This window comes from Vicugna pacos, chromosome X (assembly GCF_048564905.1).
Source record: "Vicugna pacos chromosome X, VicPac4, whole genome shotgun sequence".
Taxonomy (NCBI): Eukaryota; Metazoa; Chordata; class Mammalia; order Artiodactyla; family Camelidae; genus Vicugna; species Vicugna pacos.
In genome coordinates, this window is record NC_133023.1 from 4,266,004 (window position 1) to 4,286,905 (window position 20,902).

Consider the following 20,902-nt stretch of genomic DNA (forward strand, 5'->3'; position numbering starts at 1 on the left):
GTCTGTCTAGAGGCCACATGGAGCAGTCCCCCTGCAGTATACAACGTGTATGTGTAGTCAAACTGTAATAATTCTACGTAATAAAACTGAAAAAGGAAAAAAAAAAATCCCCCTGCAGAGGTGTGCTGCACCTGCTCGAATTAGCTGAATTAACCAATCAGCTGAAATGAAGTTACGTATTTAGAGTAGTCAGCACGGTGCCTGGAATGCAAGAACTGATAAATGCTAGCTGTCATTTTATTATTATTATTATTATTATTATTATTATTATTATTATTATTATTATTATTATTATTATTATAATCCCTTTCATAGGTAGGCAAAGCATCTTTGCTTACAATGCGCATATGCCCCCATTATTTTGAGCAGAAAAATCATAAATGGAAAAAAAAAGTCTGTGATGGAACAGAAGACACAGATTTGCAGTGTCTCATGGGTTTTTATATTATTAGCAGTATTTCCGTGTGTGTTTGAGATGTCCCCTTTGGACTTCCCAGTTTTTGAAACAGCCCATCTGCCCACACAGCCTTGGTATTTAGGTTCTTGGGGGAAGAGCTGACCTGTATCTAAGAGCCTGAGCTCTCCCTTGTAAAGTTAACACATCATCCTAGAGTTAGGCCACCTGGATTCAGAGCCAAGCATGAGAGAGAAGCTTGGTGTGCAGTGTTAGTCAGCGTGTCTGGGTTTTAATTTGAGCGTCGTGTGTGAGTGGAACCCGTGATTCTTGTACAATGCATCTCCAAAGGGAAGCGTAATTTTCCTTTCTGTATCTTCAGCTTTAGAGATGGTAGAATCTCCCATGCGGAAAAAAAAAAAATCTCGTCCTGAAATAAGGAGTATGGACGATGTGGTGAAGGATCATAAATGAGAGTGTTCTGAAGGGGTTAATTACCTTGATCGTTGTCCGTGGCCTCGAGACCTTCTCTGCTCACAGCCCAGCTCGGGCGGGCGGGAAGTGTACGGCCGTCTCTCCCATAGCTGGAGAAGCTCCCGCTGGTCTGTTTCCAGCACAATCAGAGGAATTGCCCTGGAGGCATGCAGGCCACGCCGTACCCCGTCACAGAGCCTGGATGACCTCCCACGGCAAGTTCCACCAGTGGCCACTCCAGACAGCAAACGGCTGCCCCGGAATCTGCAAGCTTTCTTTTCCGCAAGACAGTCAAGTCTGGCAAATACAGTGGCGTGGCCAGATCAAGAGACCACGTGTTCACTCTGAGCGCTGCCCTTTGCAAAGACTTCCTGCCGGTCTGATGGCCCGCTGCTCGGATCAGCCAGCCCGCTGTGATCCTGGTAACCCTGGGGAAGCCCTGACCACAGACCCTTCCTCGGACTCGCAGGCACACTGACTTTAAGTGCTTCCCCAGACACACTGTGTGTTCAGTGACACTGTCCTTCTCTGTTCGCGGGAGAGCACCGGTTTGCTGGGTGAGGATGAGAACTGGTTGGAGTTATTTAAATTATTTCCATCCAAGGTAACACCCTAGAGGGGAGAAAAGAAAACACACACACACACACACAAGATATTGTCAGTCCGAGAAGATAGCTGAGCAGAGCCGTGAAGGTATCCCAGATGGTGCAAGCAGACGCCAGTGCAGCGGGATAAATCACACCTTATGGCTGGGGTGAGGGTGGAGATGGGCTTCGTGGAGGAAATCAGAACATCATCATCCAGCCAAGTACAACACAGAATCAGGTGGACTTCCTGGAAACGGTGTGGACTCAGAGGGGAGCAAACCCAACAGGGAAGGGAAGCAAAGGGAAGGAAAGGGAATGAAAGGGCGACCGTACACTGGCAACATTTCCATCTTGCTGTTTCCTGTTTCTTACTTACCCTGATCACCCTAATGATCTGTTTACTGTGTTTAGGTACCATGTTTAAAAATTATGTGTTAAGTTGCATGTAAGCACCCTCTTGCTCCCCCTCCCTCCGTTCCTGAAACCATCCTGCAGGAGTTTCATTTTCGGTGCCTCCTTGGACCTTGTGTCTTGGGGGGCATCTGAGTAAATGGGTCCCAAACTGTATCTCATGCAACAGTTGTGTTGCAGCCGAATAGAGTAACACAAAACGCCAAGTCTTTTTTTTTTTACTTATATATATTTTTTTCAGATTCTTTTCCATTACAGCTCATTACAAGGAATTGAATATAGTTCCCTGTGCTATATAGTAGGTCCTTGCTGTTTATCTATTTTATTTTTTTTTATTAGTTTTGGTTTCCTATTTATTTAATCAGACTAGTTACATAAGTTGTCAATACATATTTTTATCCAAGAAATGTACAAACATGCTTACTTATACAATAGTATGCTAGAACCACCTTGTACTGGCTTACAAAATTTCTTTTGCATGCAGGATCCATTCTACATTTTAAAAATCTATTTTATATATATATGTGTGTGTGTGTGTGTGTGTGTGTGTGTGTGTGTGTGTGTGTGTACACATATAGAGTAGTTTGTATCTATTAATCCCAAAGCCCTAATCTGTTCCTCTTTCCACCTCCCCCTCTGGTAACCACAATTTGTTTTCTGTGTCCATGAGTCTATTTCTAAAATACCCCATCTTCTATTCACCATTACAGTATTTTGCTTGCTTCTGTTTAAAAAATATCCTGGAATCAAATAACAAATGAAAGCTGTGTCAAACGCCACCAGCTGTGTCCCCAACACATACCGCAGACATCAGCACATCATTTTTATATCTTGACCAGCTCATGGAATGCAGATAAATAATTCAATCCTACGACTTTTATTTTTGGCCGTGTCCTTTTTTTTTTTTTTTCCTTTTAGGTATAAGGTTTTGAACTTGACTTTATACTGTAGATTACTCCTATGCTTTCAAACGTCCCATCTGGGGGATCACCTTGAGCTCCTTGTAATGGAGAAGATCAGGACTGGAGTTTTGGAAATCTCAAACGTTTATTTTGGGAGGAAGTACAGGGTCGAGTTTACCTGCATGCCAGGGGCATTGCTCCCAACCAGACAGTAAATCTGTGTGTGCGTTAACCACACGTCCTGACATGTGGCGTGGCGGTTTTGCTTCTAACCCCCCGTAAGCCGACAAGGAATTGCCCTTCTAGGGCCAGTGACAGCGGAATTTCTATATGCCAGTCGGCTACCGACGCAGGAGAGCATCGAATCATAGAGTAATGCTTGCTTCCCGGAGCAACGCCTGGCGTTTCCCGTGCCCCATGGACAGTTGGCGCTACCACCTCGTGCTGCAAGTGGGCGCGCTCCTTTACCTTAAAATCCTTAAAATATTTCCGTCCCATTGTTCCCCTGTTGATCACAGGAAGGACTTCCTAAAGATAGTTTCAGAGGAGCTTTTTAGGATTTCCTGTGTTCCCCAGAATTACACTGAGTAGGTGGAATTCTCTCTTAATGGCTCATGGTGGGTGGCTGCTTCAGAAGATTTTTTTTTCCTTATGAGCTTGACGCATCCCAAGGGGTAGGCACGTCACAGCATTTTGCTTCCATATTTTGTCTGAGCCGACCTACATTGTAGAAGAAAAGAGAAAAGTCAAATCTGTTGAAATAGCAAGGCTTCCTTCTAAAAGGCAAGCTGATTTTTTACATCCTTTGAAGAGCTTGGCTGCGTTGAACACTCACAGTCCTGTGCTCAGAGTTCTGAACACATTTCTCCTCCCCGATTTCTCATGGCAACTCTCTGCTGCTCTACATTTTCATCTCCGACTTAGACACAAAGGACCTCAGTGAGCAAGCCAGCCACCCAGGACTCAAACCAGGTCTCCTTCTCTCAGGACCCAACAGCCGCAGCCTGAGCCTTTAATGCTACGTGATGACACCTCATGCAAGACCGAGGTCCTACCTGTGCGTCCGAAACCCTGCTTCCTCCCACGTGGCACGGCCCAGTGCTGACCCCAAATACTGTCTCAGTAGTTGCTCGGGACCTGAATCAATGGAGTGAACAAACTCTCCAGAACCCAGGCCTCCTCTGCAACCCGCATTCAGACCTGAAGGACGTAGGACCCCGATTTTCACATCTGCACGTTTTCTCCGTGAGGACGAAGGAACACTGGTCAGCCAGCCCTCGTTTGTTTCCCATCACACTCGCCCTCGTTGTCGCCGGTTAAATAACAAAGTGCCCTTGAAATGGCTTGTTTTCTGCATTTGTCTCATCTCAGGAACCATATGAGAAAGCTCTGGAAATAAAACATTTCATTTATCAGCTATCCTGCAGCCCGGCCCTGGTAATTCAAAACTATCATCCTGTATAAATTGGTATCATTATACCTTGAGAACCTTACTGAAAGATAATATTGGCGGACCCCTGACGTGCCATGTGTTGATCTGAAAGCAAGAATAAATACAGCAGTATTTGTTGCCACAGGAGATTTCTGGGCAGAATTTTTAGGAGAGAAATGTGTTAGGCTTTTATGGGATCAGTCTCATGAAAAACGGGATGGTTCATGAGCTTTCCGAGTGAGACTCTGGCATGAGATCCAAACGGTATGGGAGTCCAGACTGTATCCCTTGAGAGAGAAAGAATGAATAAAAAATCAGAAATCTGACACTTTATTCACAGATGGAGCCAACTTTTCCACCACGTGTACCTGCGTAGTGGCCTCATCTAAATTCTCTTCTATGAAGCTCAGCCCGGTGGTATAAGGTGCTTCTGATGAAAATGATACAAGTTGCCACTCTTGGCAGTCAATCAGAAAAATGGATGGGGACAAAGAAGCTATTGTGGTCATTTGAAATCTAGGAATTTGGAGGAATCCCTAGGGAGGTAGTGTTACGATGGGGAAGGATGCCTTATGCATTTTAGTAGAAGGAACGTGGGTAGTGAATGCAGGTGAAGGTTCCTCTGGAGATGAGAACAGCCTGGAGGGGAAACTGCAACCAGGAGATGGAGCTGGCTTGGGAAAAGACAAGGGTGCCCAGGTGGCTTTGGGAGCAGACACTGTCCCTGACACCCCACGTGCCCCAGTCTGTAGCCCGCGAGCGGGAGGCTTCTCACAAACACGTGTTGACTGCGTGGATGAGGAAGTGTACAAGCCAACAGTGACTTGGAAAGGCATTTTTTAAAAAAATTAGTAGACAATTTTTTTTAGCACTTTTAAGTTTACAGGAAAACAGAGTAGAAAGTACAGAGAGTTTGCCTACATTCCCTTTGTGTTAGTGCTGGACATTTGTTGCAATTAAATAACCAACACTGATACATTATTATCAGTTAAAATGCGTAGTTTACATCAGAGTTCACTATTTGAATTGTGCCTTCTATGCATTTGGGCAAATGTATCATGATTAGAGTATCATACACAATATTTTCACTGCCCTAAAAATCCTACCCCTGGCAACCACCATTTTTTGTTTGTTTGTTTGTTTGTTTGTTTGTTTACAGTCTGCATGGTTTTGCCTTTTCCAGAGTGTCACAGAGTTGAATCATGCAGTGTGTAGCCTTTTCAGGGTGACTCATTTTACTTAATGATATGCATTTAAAGGTCCCTCATATCCTTTCACGGCTTGATGCCTCATTTCTCTGTATCACTGAATAATATTGCATTCTCTGGATGGACCACAGTTAGTTTATCCACTCACCTACTGAAGGACACCCCGGTTACTGCCAAGGTTTTGCCAATTATAAATAAACCTGCCGTAAATATTTGTGTACAGACCTTTATGTCCACAGAAGTTATCAGGGAAGCCACATGTTTTAAAAAAGGCATGACTGGGACATTGTGCTGTACACCAGAAATTGACCCATTGTGACTGACTATACCTCTATTTAAAAAAAAAAAAAAGACATTTCGTCAGCACTTCTGTGTACTGAAACACTTCTGTATATATGAAAGGTGAATTTCATTTGCAAGAGAGGTGCATGGTTGTATGCCCATTTGCAAAAGACCCGTTACAAGGAAGTAAGGTCCTCAATCCTCTGCTGTCTGCCTAATCCGTGTTATTCTACTTAGAAATTGTTACACGCACCAAAAGGGGCATTTTCCCTTCAAAGTGTAAGTAGGGGTGTTAGTGGTTATTGGCTCTCCCTTTGTCAACTCATTAAACTAATTACCATTTTCAAAGTGATAAACCTGAAATAGTGTCAGAGTCAGATTACCCCAAGCCCGAGTGCACAGGTGGTCTGCTTAGCTGAGCCGAATAACACGGCAATAAATGTCTGCCCGATGATGATTTATCGTGGGAGACAACGTGCTGAAGTGGCCCTGTGTGTCTCATTCCTCGGTCCTGAGTATGACATTTATGTATATGGCATGGCTTCTAGGAGTTTGTCATATGAGTTAAAAAAAAAAAAAACTGAGAAAGACTGAACGTACTCTGGCCTGTGGCATTTGCAGTCAAATAGCAAAAAATATGTCTGGGAACAAATGACTTGACTTGGGTCTTGCTTCTGCATCGGAGATCATCTCTGCCACCTCCGTGGAGGGTTGACCCTGCAAACTTCTATGCCTTTTCTGGACCATGTCGGTGAGGGTGCAACCCTGGGGTGGAGGGCCTGCCTTCACTGGCGTATGACCTACCTGCCAGGTGTCCCCATGTGCAGTTACTGTTTCTGCTGCAGAGGGTACCTGGTGTCCTTGTAGAAGTCCAGTTCTTGTGGTTATCCTACAGTGACGAGATGGACCCCACCCACAGTGTGGGTCCCACATCTAAACTAGTTAAGCCACAGCCACGCCAAGAGGCCATGGAAAGGGTTGTAACTCACAGAGTGAGGCTTTCTGGGAGGAGCAGGGCAACTCCTAAAATGGTCCAAACATAGCTTGAGAGAGATGGAAAGGAGAGAGTCAGCTTTCATGGTGGGTGGGAGTTGGATCTTGGATATGGGTTCCTGCATGGAGGCAGGAACTGGCATAGTTAGCACCTCCCACAGACACTGATGGAGGGAACCAACCCCGAAGCTTTCATATTAGCTTACTGGGGACAAGTGGAAAAGGCAGAGGTGAGGATTAAAAGCTCTTAGTAGTCGAACATCAAAAGGCAAAGTCAGGGAAACAACCTAAGTGTCCATCAACAGATGAGTGGGATAAAGAAGATGTGGTGAATATATAAACAGTGGAATACTACTCAGCCATTAAAAAGAATGAAATAATGCCATCTGCTGCAACATGGAAGGACTTAGAGATTATCATACTAAGTGAAGTAAGTCAAAGACAGGTATCATATGATATTACTTATATGTGGAATGTAAAATATGATGTAAATGAACTTATTTACACAACAGGAACAAACTCACAGACATAGAAAACAAACATATGGTTACCAAATGGGAAATGATGGGGGAGGGATAAATTAGGAGTTTGAATTTGCAGATACAAACTACTATACATAAAATAGATGAACAACAAGATTATACTGTACAGGACAGGGAACTATATTGAATACCTTGTAATAACGTATAATGAAAAAGATATGGAAGAAATGTATACATATGGATACTGAATCGCTGTGCTGTACACCAGAAATTAACACTGCATTGTAAATCAACTATAATTCAATTTAAAAAAAAAAAAGAACAAAGTCAGACCCTTTAATACCTCACACTATAACTGACTGGGCACATGAACTGACTGAGTTAAAGGAACAGCGTGTGAGTACATAGATCTGTCTGTAAATTATACATTTTTTCTTCTGGTTTGACCATCATTGTCTTCTGATTTGAGAGTGGGTGATGGTAGCGTCATAATCAAAGATGCGTTTCGGCCCATGCCTCCATCTTCACCTGGCTTCTGTGGTTGGTGGTGGTTTTTTTCCTTATGGAAAATTTCAGGCATGAATAGAAATAGAAAAGTGCAGTGAACTCCCTTGTGCCCCTTATCCACATTTAACAGTGAACGAAGTCCTGCCTGATCTTGCTTAGCGCACGTCCCTTCTTCCTGGGTTAATTTGAAGAAGACAGTGGCTATCCGTGGGTCTTCCAGGAGGTAACTCTGATTTCTCTCCTGAATGTCATTTTCATTCCTGTGTGATTCTCAATGACTTCATCCACTTAACTACATGAGGTTTGAGACTGTGGGATTTGGAATCAGATTTTATTCTTTTTTTCCTGGGTCTCCCAGTTCCTAACTGTGTCGCTGTGAGCGGGTCGTGTACTGTCTGGGAGCACTGTGGCTGTCACCTGTATGATGGAGCCGATACTCCTTCCTTGTGAGGGTCAGTGTCGCCTAAACAGGAGAACGTGGAAGAAAGTCCTTCGCACGTAGAGAGTGTTTGACGGATGAGAGGCGTTGTTCTCATTGTTGTGGCTGGAATCGTCACTTTGAAGGGTTGTGAAGTGGGGGTTCGTACACAATGTGGGTGTATGGGGTGGGTGCAGGGGGAGGACAAGGGGGGTGGAGAAGGGGAGGACAAGGAAGAGGAAAGCATGAGGAGTATCAATACTCGTGATGGGCAGTTTTAGATTTGGGTGTCTATGGTAAATATTAAAACAGATCGTTCATTCATCATAAAATGTTTATAGAGGTATTTGTTCATGGGAGAAGAACACTGCTGGTTCGGGTTTTCTCCCGGTCAGTAAGGAAAAACAGTAGACAGCTTTATAACTTCAGGACCACGGACAGCAGCCACAATCCGGCATCTTCTTTGAAGGAGTCATGATCAGCAAGCCTGATTCTGTTAGAACCCTTTATCCGATCTCTCTACAGAATCACCCCAGCATGCCTAGAGGTTCAGATAATACTTAACGATGATAACTTTATTCAATGACTGCGTCTTCTTGATGCAAGAGGCCTGGCACTCTTGGTCCTCCTCCTTAGTCTGCCCCCCCTGTCAGGAGCAGCATGGGAGAGCTCAGCTTGCAAGACTGTCCCCTCCTCACCAGAAGAAATTAATGGACAAGTCAATGAGGGCAAACAACCTCCCTTTCTTTCGTAAAGATTGCACTGTTTTCAAATTGAATACTTTCTCCCCTTCAGGGCAGATCTTGGATGTTCTGGATGAGCTGAAACTGGCTAATAACACCCTCGTCTACTTCTCCTCGGACCAAGGAGCACACGTAGAGGAGATGAGCATCAGAGGGGAAGTTCACGGAGGCAGTAATGGAATCTATAAAGGTGAGACGTCTGTCCAGGTGGGAAATGCCCATGGGGCTCAGCTCTGCCCCCGCCCCACCCCCAGCTCACCCCGTGGTTACCTTTTCCTGGATCTCGGAGGCATGGGGTTATTCTTCTGCAACTTGAAACATGTAGGACTTTGCTGGGTCACGGGCACTGAGACGTCAGATGGCCGATGTGGCCATTTCTGGAGTGGTCCCCACAGAACTTAAGAGCACACATTCTGTGTCAAGACATTAGAGTTGAGGGCATTGTCCCCCAAATGTACATGCAGCTCCATACCATGTAGCTGATTGAAACAAGACCCCATCCACCCTCCATGTAACCATTTCCTGCAGCCACCGTAACAAGTGAACATAAACGTCCTGGCCTAAAGCAACACGGGAGTATTAACTTGTAGTTCTAGAGGTCAGAAGTTTGAAACGGGCCTCACTTGTCCAAAATCAAGGTGACGGCAGGGCTGCGTCCTTCTGGAGGCTCTCGGGGAGAGTCTCTATCCTTGCCTGTTCAAGCGTCTGGAGGCCACCTCCATTCCTTGGCTCAGAGCCCTTTTCTTCCATTTTTAAAATTGACAATGCAATGTCTTCAGACCACTCTCTCTCTCTCTCTCTCTCTCTCTCTCTGGCCTCTGCTCCCGTAATCTCATCTCTTTCACTTGCTCGGACCCTCTTGCCTGCAATTCCAAGGACCCTTGTGATTATATTGGGCCCAGCCAGATCATCTAGACTAATGGTCCCATTTCTCGACCCTTCACTTAATCATATCTGCACGTCCCCTCTGGCATGGAAGGTGACATACTTACAGTCACCTGGGGGCTGAGGACGTGGACAGCTTTGGGAGGTCATGATTCTGCCCACCTCAGTCTGCTGTAGCACTTTGAGCTGATGCTTGGTTCCTGACACAGCATTAACTAAGCCACCAGCAAAATGGATCAGGCCTGTCACTGGGGATTTCGGGTACGACCCAGCTACTGACCCCAAGCTGCTTGTACAGGATAGAGTCGGCGAATACCAGACACACGTATCTAACTATAGTAAGTGTGACCTGATTCACAAAGACTTAGGTGAGATACCTCAGAGGGCACATCGGTGCTAAGGGTTAAGACACCCACCCAGGTCTGCAGTGGATGTGGGTTGGTTGGAGGAGGATGAGTGGAAGTGAACATGCAAAGAGATGAAGCGTGGTGTCCCAGACAGTGGGGGCTGCCTGATACAGCAAGAACACGTGTAAGACGTAGGAAAGCACGTGACCATTGAATTTTGCTACTGTAAAGAGATAAAGTGCTTCATAGCTCCTTGGTTATTCTCTCATATGGACATTTCACAGATTACCAGGGACTCAGGAAATCAGAGTTTACCTACAAAGGTGTGAAAGGATAATGGTGGAATGTTTTCCTCCATTAGTTTATAAAATACTGATTGAGCTGTGTACCTGATACTGGGCTAGAGGCAAAAATAAATATGAAATGGAGTCTCTTCCCTGAAGGAGCTCATGGTCAATGGGTTGGGTAGGTAGATGGTTGGCTGGGTGGGTAGTTGGTTGAGTGGATGGTTGGGTGGGTGGGTGGCTGGTTGTTTGGTTGGGTGGGTAGCTGGTTGGGTGAGTGGGTAGTTGGGTGGTTGGTTGGATGGATGGTTGGGTGGATGGGTGGCTGGCTGCTTGGTTGGTTGGATGGGTGGTTGAGTGGTTGGATGAATGGATAGATGAGTAGGTGAATAGATGGTTGGGTGGACGGGTGGCTGGTTGGTTAGGTGCGTGGGTGCCTGGTTGCTTGGTTGGGTGGGTTGTTGGGTTGATGGTTGGGTGGTTTGTTGCATAGGTGGTTGGGTGGCTGGGTAAGCAGTTGGTGGCAGGAAGTTGAAGGAGACCCATTAGATTTGACATTTCTTGGCACAAGATACTAGTGGTGCATACAGCAAGAAAAGAGCCTCACTCGGCCAGTGGTGCCCAAGAAATGTTTCCAAAGAAGGCAAGGCTGGGAAGGAGTTGGCCAGTGTGCTTGCTGTCTTGTTCTGCTTGTAGCTCCTTCCACCCTCCCAACCACTTACCCTCCTCAGGAATGAAGAGAAGCAGGTGACGTACCCTGCACACTGCCAGGAGTGGGGTAAGGCCGGGTCATACCGGGCCTTAGCCAAAGGAACAGAGAAAGGGTGATCTGTTACCCATCCCAGGGGCAGCATGTAGCTTATGAAACCTTACGCTTCTGCTTACATCCTCGTGTGCACATTTGAGTGTTTTAAATTCTTTTTAATTCTGAGTTCCTGGGAGCAGGGAGCTTTCCTTATGCTTTTGGCTACTTGGAATGCAGGTCAAAAGGATTCCCATTCAGTACTGTCTGGACACCCTCACTGGATGTTCATACCCCTTCCTTCCGTTGTCATCGGTAGCTCGCCAGTGCAGGACGCACAACCAATACTCACCACGGGTGACATGAATGAACAGGGGTGTTTAGTTGGAACAGGACTAGCCCGTTCCTTGAGCTAGTCTTATTTTCGAGGAGTGAGGAGTGAAAACTTGTATTCCTGTATACGAAGACTACATGCTTTTGCCGTATTTCCACGAGGTTATGGCCTGTGTGCAGAGCTGTTTTTATGTTATTTTATAGCTGATAGCATCTCTCGAGATGGAGTTGCAGACCGCATTTCATGCATCGGTTCCCCCGACCATTCATTCTCCCGATGAAGGTCTGTTAGTTTCCAGAGTAGCTTAGTGGCTGCAGGTGAGACGTGTACATAAATCACAGTAATAAAAGTGGTTTTAGCAAGTAATACGTTATTTAAGAAAGTTACAGATACAGTGCGATGGAGCCTCAGTTCAGGGACAGATGACCAGATGACCACCAGCTGATAAATCTGAGGAAAACCTCACGAGCAAGAGGAGGGGTTGGCATCGGCCTTTTGCTTTGATAGTTGGCTCTTCGGAGACATTAAGTGGACGGTGAGGTTGGATCAGAAAGGGAGAGTCAGAGGTCTGAGTGATGGCTGGGAACTGGGGTTCTTATACAATCTGAAAAGCGTGCTCATAGCTGCTCCCTGGTATTTCTAACAGACGCATTGGGTGTGCTGGAAATGCTTTGCTTGACTGCTAGGAATACCATCAGTGCATGACACTGTATTAATATCTCAGCCGCCACTCTGTTGCAAAACATTATCCCTTTGTCAAATTTAGTTGAAATCAAGTTCACAGTGAAACATGGTTACAGTATGATGCTCAAAGAAAAAAAAAAAGACGTGGTTTCCATCTAGCTACGGGAAATGACCAAAGACTTCTAAATGTCGGGCGGGGAGGGTCTAGGTCAGTGGTAGAGTGCATGCTTACCATACACGAGGCTCTGGGTTCAATCTCCAGTACTTCTGTTAAAATAAAACAAATAAATAAAATAAACCTAATTACCTCCCCCTCAAACAAACAAACAGAAAGACTTCTGAATGTCAACACACCTTGTTTTCTAAAGCTGAGAACTCGCACGTACTCCTGTGATATATGCAGGCACAGAGGCATCACACCATTCAAGCTCACTGATCAAGAGAGTGTCTTGTCTGAACAGTAATGATTTCCACTCTTAATCAAAACCACACAAAAAGATCTGTATGCTTTGAGCTCAGCAGTTCCACTGTATTCCCCAGTCAGGTCTGTTTCACTAATGAAATCTGTGTGTGAGCCACCTTGATAGAGTGGCTGTGACTAAGTCACTTCACAGAGTTCAATAGGTGATTCCTTTTAATCGTAGGAACGTTAAGTTCTGCTGCAGTCTGCATTTGAAAAAATAATAATAATATAATATTTGGGGGTTTAGGAAATAGTGATGCTACTTTTCGTTTCTCTCATTTTTTGAAGGAAATGTGTTTGCAGCATAACTGTCCTGTTTAGATTTCAATATGGGTAAATTTCGCCTTTGTCACAAGGCTGTTCCATGAAAGGGAATTGTGAATAGAGGCAGCGTCCAATGTATATTTTGAATATAACATTAGTTAACACTTGAGCAATCTTGATGATGTCCGTCCTATAATACTTTCTGAACTACTTACTTCTGAGAAGCTTCTGAAATCAATTTCCTTCTCCCGTCCACATGTTGTGGATAATTATGTCAACCTTAAAAAAAAAAATGAGTTGACCAAGTAACAGCCCATCTTGTCATTTGAGAATTGAGGAATCATTGTTTCCTTTGGAGCTTCTGGGTCACCTGACAGTGTTCGCGTACTGACTTAATTAGGCTTTTCATCGAGAGTGAGATAAGCAAGCAAACCCAAAAATCCCACGTGCCTTTTACACTGAGTAGCCCGTGACCTCCTCAGAGCTGCCAAACGAACGTCAAAGTTTCAACTTGGCTTTGAAATACTGAAAATGTCCGCATGCTTGCTCTGGAACATGGGGTAGGAACCACAGTTTGAGATGAACAGAGGAGTTACAACTTCCTTGCGACCCTGAACCGTCTCCAGGAAACACAGATGGTGGCTCTGAGTTGGTGTAAGTGCACACCTGTCCGTGGGCACACTGAGGTCAGGGGAGTGGGAGCTCTTGTGAAGGGCCTTCAGCCTGCTCCCTTACCTGTGTCAGGGCCGGGCACTTGGATAGGAACTCAAGACTGTAGTCTTGCAGATGGTGGTTCTCTCTTCCTTTAATTTTTATTTTTTGGAGCGGGGAGGTAATTAGGGTTATTTATGTATTTACTTGTTTCTAATGGAGGTACTGGGGGTTGAACCCAGGACCTCATGCATGCTAAGCATGCGCTCTAGCACTGAGCTGTACCCTCCCCCGATTGCGGGTCTCCGGGGGAAGGAGCCGTCGGCCCCGCCCCAGCTTCACAGGATGTCCCAGTCAGGGTTAAGCCCCTGGGGCCCTCCGTACACAGAGGTGGGTGCCAGTGAACTCATGGATGCTCCTTCTTGACTTCATTGGTGCCTCGTCCTTCTTGGATCTACCTCTCAAAGTTGGAGGCCTCTGGGGCTCTGTCCTGCGCCCCCTCCTTTCTTTGTGTGCACACTCACCCTGTGTGATCTCATCCAAACCCATGGCCTCAAAGAGCATTTGAGAGCTGGTAACACCCATACCTGGCGCCGACCCTTCCCGGGAACCCCCGACTTTCTGAAAGGTCACCCAGCAGGAGACTCCCCACTCAACCCCTTCCTCCCTTTTATTCTGCCTAAAGCAGGTAATAAATGTCAATGGACTGGCTACATTAACTCTGTAGACAGCGTCTGCCGAAGCATTGGTCGGTGGGGATGGGAGCTGAGAATCGTATTTTCCCGAGTGTTTAAGAACATAGACTTTCTCCACGCACAGAGACGTGCTTTCAGAGCTCCCTGATATCAGCACTGGGGGCACCGCAGCTTCTGGGGTTTCTCCTCAAAGTGCAGACTCCAAAGCAGCTGAGTGGCTGGAGTCCGTTTCACTGAGGAGCCACTTCTCACAGCCACTGAGCTGGGCGTCTCTTTCCCTCGTGCAGTCACGCAGCTTTCAGAGCAGTGGATACCTTCACTGTAAAAAATTAAATAAATAAAAGCAAAAGGCTCTGGTAGTTTATTAGAAGCTGGCGACATTCAGGGTCATTCTCCAGATTTTAGCAAACGTTTTCAGCAGCTCCCGAAGAATGGGCAGTACCTGGCCGGTCTCACCAGTATCAGTGTTTACGTGCCGGGAGGCATCCTGCAGGCTTCTCACCTTTGAAAGAAGCTCACGTGTCATCCTCACTTAGCTGTTCATTCACTCAGTTAAATTCAACTGACAAGCATGCATGCATTGAGTCTGTGTGGTATGGCAGGCACCGGGCTAGTTTCTAGGTCCTAAAGACAATTGATCCGGGGTCCCTGACCGCCAGCAGCTTATATTCCTTTGTTGGGATGGAGGTCTAAGGAGGTGATTTCAGAATGGCAAACTGGTAAGGGAGCTCTGACAACGGACAGTTGCAGGTAGTTCGTGCAATCTGGGAGCTGAGAAAGCTTCGCAGGAGAGGCTGGCCTTTTTGCAGGCTGACGTTGGGAGGTGCTGGCTGGGAGAAGGAGACGTGGGAAGTTCATTCCAGGCAGGAGTGAGGGGCTTGTGGGTAGCAAAACGCCGCTCATTATTGCTAGAGATGAAGGTGTGAACGAGGGATGTTGGGTGTGTGGCTGAGACAGTAGCCTACGTCCACACTAATGTGTACAATAGAATGAAGTGTGTGTGTGTGTGTGTGTGTGTGGCCATTTGGGTAGTAGTTAAATTTAGAGACGAACATTCTCAACAAAATCCAGTATAAGGAAAGGAATGGATTGTTAGTCTAGGAACACCGTAGAGGACTGTCATGATTAAAAAGCCAGCACACGCAGGTTGTTTTCTAAGTGCCCTTCGTAAGGGCAGGGTGTGACCCTTACCCGAGACATGACAAGAACTATGACGGTAGATGTGTTCTACTCACGTGTGTATCCCCAGAACCTGACGTGTTTTAGGAAATAATTTTTGACTTAAACCGTAAATGAAAAAACACTTGAGTTTGGGTTTGAAGGCTGTATTGTTTAACCTCATGAAGAGGGCAGGTGGAAGAGCATGGTGAATCCATTGGGTATGGGCGGTAAATCTTTTGGGTATTGGCGATTGATTGTGTCCTGGGTTTCAGGGAAAAGAAGGCCTCAAAGCTGGCTCTCCTGTTCCTGGCTGGTGTCACTGGGTGCGTGGAGGTTCCCTGTAGGAATGAGGACGCCCAGGCAGAGACTTGTTTTTGATTGGCATGCGGGGAGGCATATGCGATCATTTGGTGTAAGAAGAGAGTCAGGGACCAAGACGAGCAGGAAAGTCGGGATGGAAGATGGTGATGGAACGAAGCAGAATGTGGAGAGCGTGACTGGGGAAGTGAGGACACTAGGGAGAGAGGAGTCAGGGAAGAGCACGGTTCGGAGAAATGAGTGCTGATCAGCAGTCGAGGAAGCTGTAGACCCCACAGGGCACGGCGTGTATTACGCATGTGATGGTAAGGCGTGTTTTTTCAGTGACAGTGAGGGGCAGGGACCAGACGGTGGAAGAGGAAGTGGAAGGTGGGCAGGATCTCAGATTCTTCTCAGAAATGTGTCTACGCAGAAACAATGGCTGTGAAAGGGGAACTTTCTATTGGGGGAGATCGGAGTGTATTTCATTCTTCCAAGTCAACTTCAACGGAGTTAAGAGACAAGGAATCATTGAGAATGTCAGGTTTCTAAGAAGATGGTAGGAAATGAGATCTAAAGCTTAGAAGGAAGGTTGATGTTTGAAAGGAGGAGGGACAGCCTCTTCTGTAGGAAAGAGCAGTGAGAGGAGGTGCTGGGGAATTGGGGAGCATAATGGTTGGAACTTGAAGATCTTCCCAAAGAAAGCTTTCAGTCTCCTCTACTGAGGAGCTGGGAAAACCACCCACCAAAGCTAAAATAGCTGCTCCCTGGCTCTTCGGGGGAAACATATGCCAGCCCCAGACTCAGATTAATTAGCAGTTTGGTATCTGGCTTAAATCGTCACCCTTGGGGGAGGGTCTAGCTCAGTGGTAGAGCATGTGCTTAGCATGCACGAGGTACTGGGTTCAATCCCCAGACCTCCATACTAAATAAATAGACCTAATTACCTCCCCACCCGCAAAAAACCTCACAAACCAAATAGTCCCCATTAACTTTTCCTACCATGTCAGTTACTTGAAGGGTGTCTGTTCAGTGTTTGCCTCTCCTTGGACCCTGACGTGAGCAGATCGCTGTTCTCTTTCTTTCCCTGATCGCAGGTGGATGCTAGTTTGACAGAACCTGGACAGTGTTGTCAGCTCTCCCATCTAGAATGGGTGGGTTTTTAGACTGTGGAATGAATACGTCGAGTAGAGTGGGAACCACAGCGTCTTGGGTGAGAAAGTGTTTGGTGTGAGTTGCACTTGTCCCGTGCTTGTTTGTGGCTCCCATCCATCCAGGGAGTCAGTGTTACCCGGGCGGGGAGACGCCCAAGAGGAGGAAAAAAGACAGACAGAATATGTCATAAACGTCTGTGCCCAAATCAAGGAGAAAAATGAGGAGCATGTGCTCTTGCCATTCAAAGGCATTTGACCCGCTGGGTCGCGGCGTTTGTCGGGGCAAAAATAGAAGCCTGGCTTGCAGACAGCTGTTCCCAACGAGAGCCTCCACGTAAATGGCAGAATTGTCTCTGAATTCTCTCTCGCCTGCAGAGATTGAGTAACTCAGCCATCCTCCGTCTGTGACTTCCCATCCCGGCCGAGTGCCACCAGGATGTTAAAAGCATGAATTTGACAATTACACGACCAGACTTTAAATTTAGACCGTGCTCTTTTCTCTGCTCATACGTTTTTGGAAAGAAAGAATCCACATTCCTTTACCTGTTTTTCTTGTATCTGCCCTGCAGTCTCACCTCCTCCTCTGCTAACCTTATTTCTCCTTCGCAGACCAACTCAAAGTCTGTTGATTTAGGGCAGGCGTTCCACGGGAAGAAGAATGCCCTGTGCTTTCTGTCGGTCCCCAGTCAGTTCTCTGTGCGTGTGTCTGAGCTCTCCTTTGAGGCTTGGAGCCTCTGCAGGGCAAGATCCTTGTTGGCATATCTTTGAGCTCCCTTTGGGATTCTACTCAACAAAATATTAGCAAACAAACTTCAACAACACATTTTTAAAAAAAAGATCATACACAATGATCAAGTTGGGTTCATCCCAGGGACACAAGAATGGTTCAACATACGCTAATCAATCAACGGGATACAGCACATCCACAAAAGAAAGGACAAAAGTCACACGATCATCTTGATAGATGTGGGAAAAGCATTAGATAAAATTCAACATCCATTTATGATAAAAACTGTTATCGAAGTGCGTATAGAGGGAACTTATCTCCACATAATGAAAGGCACTTAGGACAAACCCACAGCCAACATAATACTCATCACAAAGAATTGAAAGCCTTCCCTTTGGGATTCTGAGAATAATAGCAGAATCTCGTAATTTACTAGGCTAGGAGTAGAGTTTCTCAGCGGCACAGGTTCTGATACCATACTTGCTGTGCAGTCTTGGCCACAGTCTTCCCAACTGTGAAATGGGGTACTTACTTACTTTGCAGAGTAATGATAAGTTAATATCTGTCATGAGCTTGGCTGGTTCCCGGAACACGGTGAACGCCGTCACGAAATTCCTGATCCTAGTAAGCCGCTGCTTGACGAATGTCGGGTGAGCACATCACGTGCGCGGGGGTGAGTCTTTTGATTCCTGTGAACTTCATGACAATGACATGACATCTCCCAGCAGTTCCTGGGAGAGCAGCGTGCTGGACTTTTAAAGACACGTACATTTTGTGTGTATCCTTTTCCATGGCAATCCAGCAGGATGGAGAAGACTCAGAGCCTTGCCATCTGACCAGCAAGGATTGTTGCTCATCAACATATACTTGGAAATGTGGAATCCTGCCCCGTCAAATGCATAGGCAGTGTGTGCACGCATCTGTTAAAAGTTTTTAAATATATATATATTTTTTCAATCATATTGATAATCACTTTATTGTTTTAACATTTTTTTATTGAGTTGTAGTCAGTTTACAATGTTGTGTCAAATTCCAGTGTAGAGCACAGTTTTTCAGTTGTACATGAACATACATATATTCATTGTCACAGTGTTTTTCACCGTGAGCTCCCACAAGATCTCGTATGTATTTCCCTGTGCTGTGCGGTATAATCTTGTTTATTTATTCTGCAGATGCCTGTCATTTTTTTTTAATCATTGTTGTTCTAAAAACACTGCCTTCCCCCAGCTTCCCCCAGTGTTAACTTTCTGCATAACCCTCGTACGTTTGTCAGGAAAAGAAGCTTAGTCCATCGCTGTCAACCAAAAGACGAATTTTCCACCAAATGCCCTTTTTCAGTTTCAGGATCCAATCTGCAAGGCCACATTGCATCTGGAAGGGTAGACTGTTCAAGGATGCTTTTCCATTATCTTAGCATTTTGGTCTGTCTTCCCATTTATTCTGTTCTGTTTTGTTTTAACCAGGGGGGCGATCAGTGTATAGACTAGCCGCTAGTTCAACTAGCCCTTTCTGGTTCGGCAGAAACCACTTTTTGTTTGTTGGTTTGTTTTTGTTGTCGTTAAATTTAAAGTGAGAGTGCTGTGAGCTTGATCTGCTGGAAGGTTAATCAGACACTAACTCACACGTTGTGACGCCTCCTGCAACTGCTCCGCTAGTGACAGCTTGAATGAACTCTGCCAAGTGATTCAAACTTCTCATTTCTTGGGTGTGAAACCCACGAAGCAGGAATAACAGTATTGGTCAGATAATTACCTTAAGGTCTCACTGAAAAGATGACGAGGAAGAATTTTAACTTTCCTAGGAGGCTGGCCACCACAGAAATTGCAAACCAATAAAGAATTCGCATGTGACAGTTTTCCCTATATGTCTGTGCATATAAAACATATGGGTGCCGGCAGCGGAAAGATCTTGCCCATACAAGGAATTCAGTCTACAGTCATCAGCGTTCAGTCCACAGTTCACTAGAAACTAGCGTTAAGAAATGAAGGTTTGCTTTTCAAAATCCCTCAAACCTAGATCTCCATCGTTTCATTTTTTAAGTTTAAGTGGAATTTATGTCCGTGTATGAACCATGCATCAGTCATGTCCAGGCACTGTATCCCTGCTCTGAATCTGCGTTCTCTTCCAACTTTCTTTATTTAACTGTCTGTTTAATTTTCCATGCCAGTTGCGTGTTGGGAAGGTATTTGCGAGGAGCTGAACTTGAACCCGCTCCCTTCCTCCCCAGCCTAACTTCCCGAGGTTACGATTCCTCTGGGGTCCAGCTCTGTGCTCAGCTTGGTGTAAAGTCCTGGGGAAATACTCCCGGGGAAGCGGCATGTCTGGTTCCCCATCCTTGCGTGTGCTCCCGGCTCGAGGGACCCAGCCCCGACCTCCCTGAGCGCGAGGCTGCCGGGCTGCTGTCTGTGTTTTGCAGGGTCCGCGGGTGGGAGGCCCTGGGGAGCAGCTTCTGTTGGCATCGTGGTCCTCTCCCAGCTCAGCCCTCCCGGCCCCTCCCGGCCCCTCCCAGTACCCGTTTCCTTCTCCGTTTAGTTTATTTGGAATCGCCTTATGTGTACGAAGCTGGGTTTCCCGACCGGAACAGCTATAGAATCACAGCGGTGGTGACAGCGGTCGTCGTGTGTGCTCTCCTGGCTTTCAGGCCCCGGGGATCATAACCCCATGCCGGACTTGCGTCTAACGTGCCGGACTGCGAGACACAGGACGGTTGTTCATGTGCCCAGCTGGTGCTTTCACTTCCTAGGGCTGCGATAACGAATCACCACCCAGTTGGTGGCTCAAAATAACACAGATTGGTGTCCTTACAGATGTGAAGGTCAGATGTCCAACATGGGTCCACCTGGGCTAAAATCAGGCTGTCGGCAGAACTGTGTTCCTGTATGGAGGCTCTGGGGGAACGCCTGTTTCCTGGGCTTTTCCAGTGGCGAGAGGCCACCTGCGTCCCCTGGCGTGGGGCAGCGCTCTACATCTTCAAAGCCAGTGACGCAGCATCTTCCAGTCTCCCTCTCTGACTATGGCCCCAGCTGCTCTGACGCCATCTCTCCCGCCTCCCTCTTTCCCTGAGAAGGCCCCTCGTGGTTATATTCGACCCACTTCCATAATCCAGAATAATCTCTCCTTGTGTCATATAAGGTACCAGGGATTTGGACGTGGACAATTGAGGGCACCATTCTTATGTCTGCCACCGCTGGTTTAAAAAAAAAAAAAAGAGGTAGAGTAGAATTGGGACTCTCTGACTCCAGTGTCATTGTGATAAGTCTTTGTTGCTGCGAGATTTGCATCTCCCAGAGTACAAAGGCGTGACTTGTGCCCACCAGGCAGCTCCGGCCATGTGTCATGCCTGCAGTGAGCATGCCGTGTATTTATGTATTTTTTTTTCCA

The 20,902-nt window shown here is 46.2% G+C and overlaps 1 protein-coding gene across 8 annotated transcripts in view; it reads left to right on the forward strand.

Annotated features, from left to right (window-relative positions):
- The window catches only part of STS (steroid sulfatase), a 371,683-nt gene that overhangs the window by 100,495 nt on the left and 250,286 nt on the right, over positions 1 to 20,902 (forward strand). For all 8 annotated transcript variants that reach the window (XR_012067470.1, XM_072956013.1, XM_031671240.2 and 5 more), the window contains one exon: positions 8,886 to 9,023. Coding sequence is in view for 7 of the 8 variants with exons in the window: in XM_072956013.1 (XP_072812114.1) it covers positions 8,886 to 9,023 (138 nt within the window). In the remaining variant the exon portion in view is untranslated. The remainder of the gene's footprint in view (positions 1 to 8,885; positions 9,024 to 20,902) is intronic.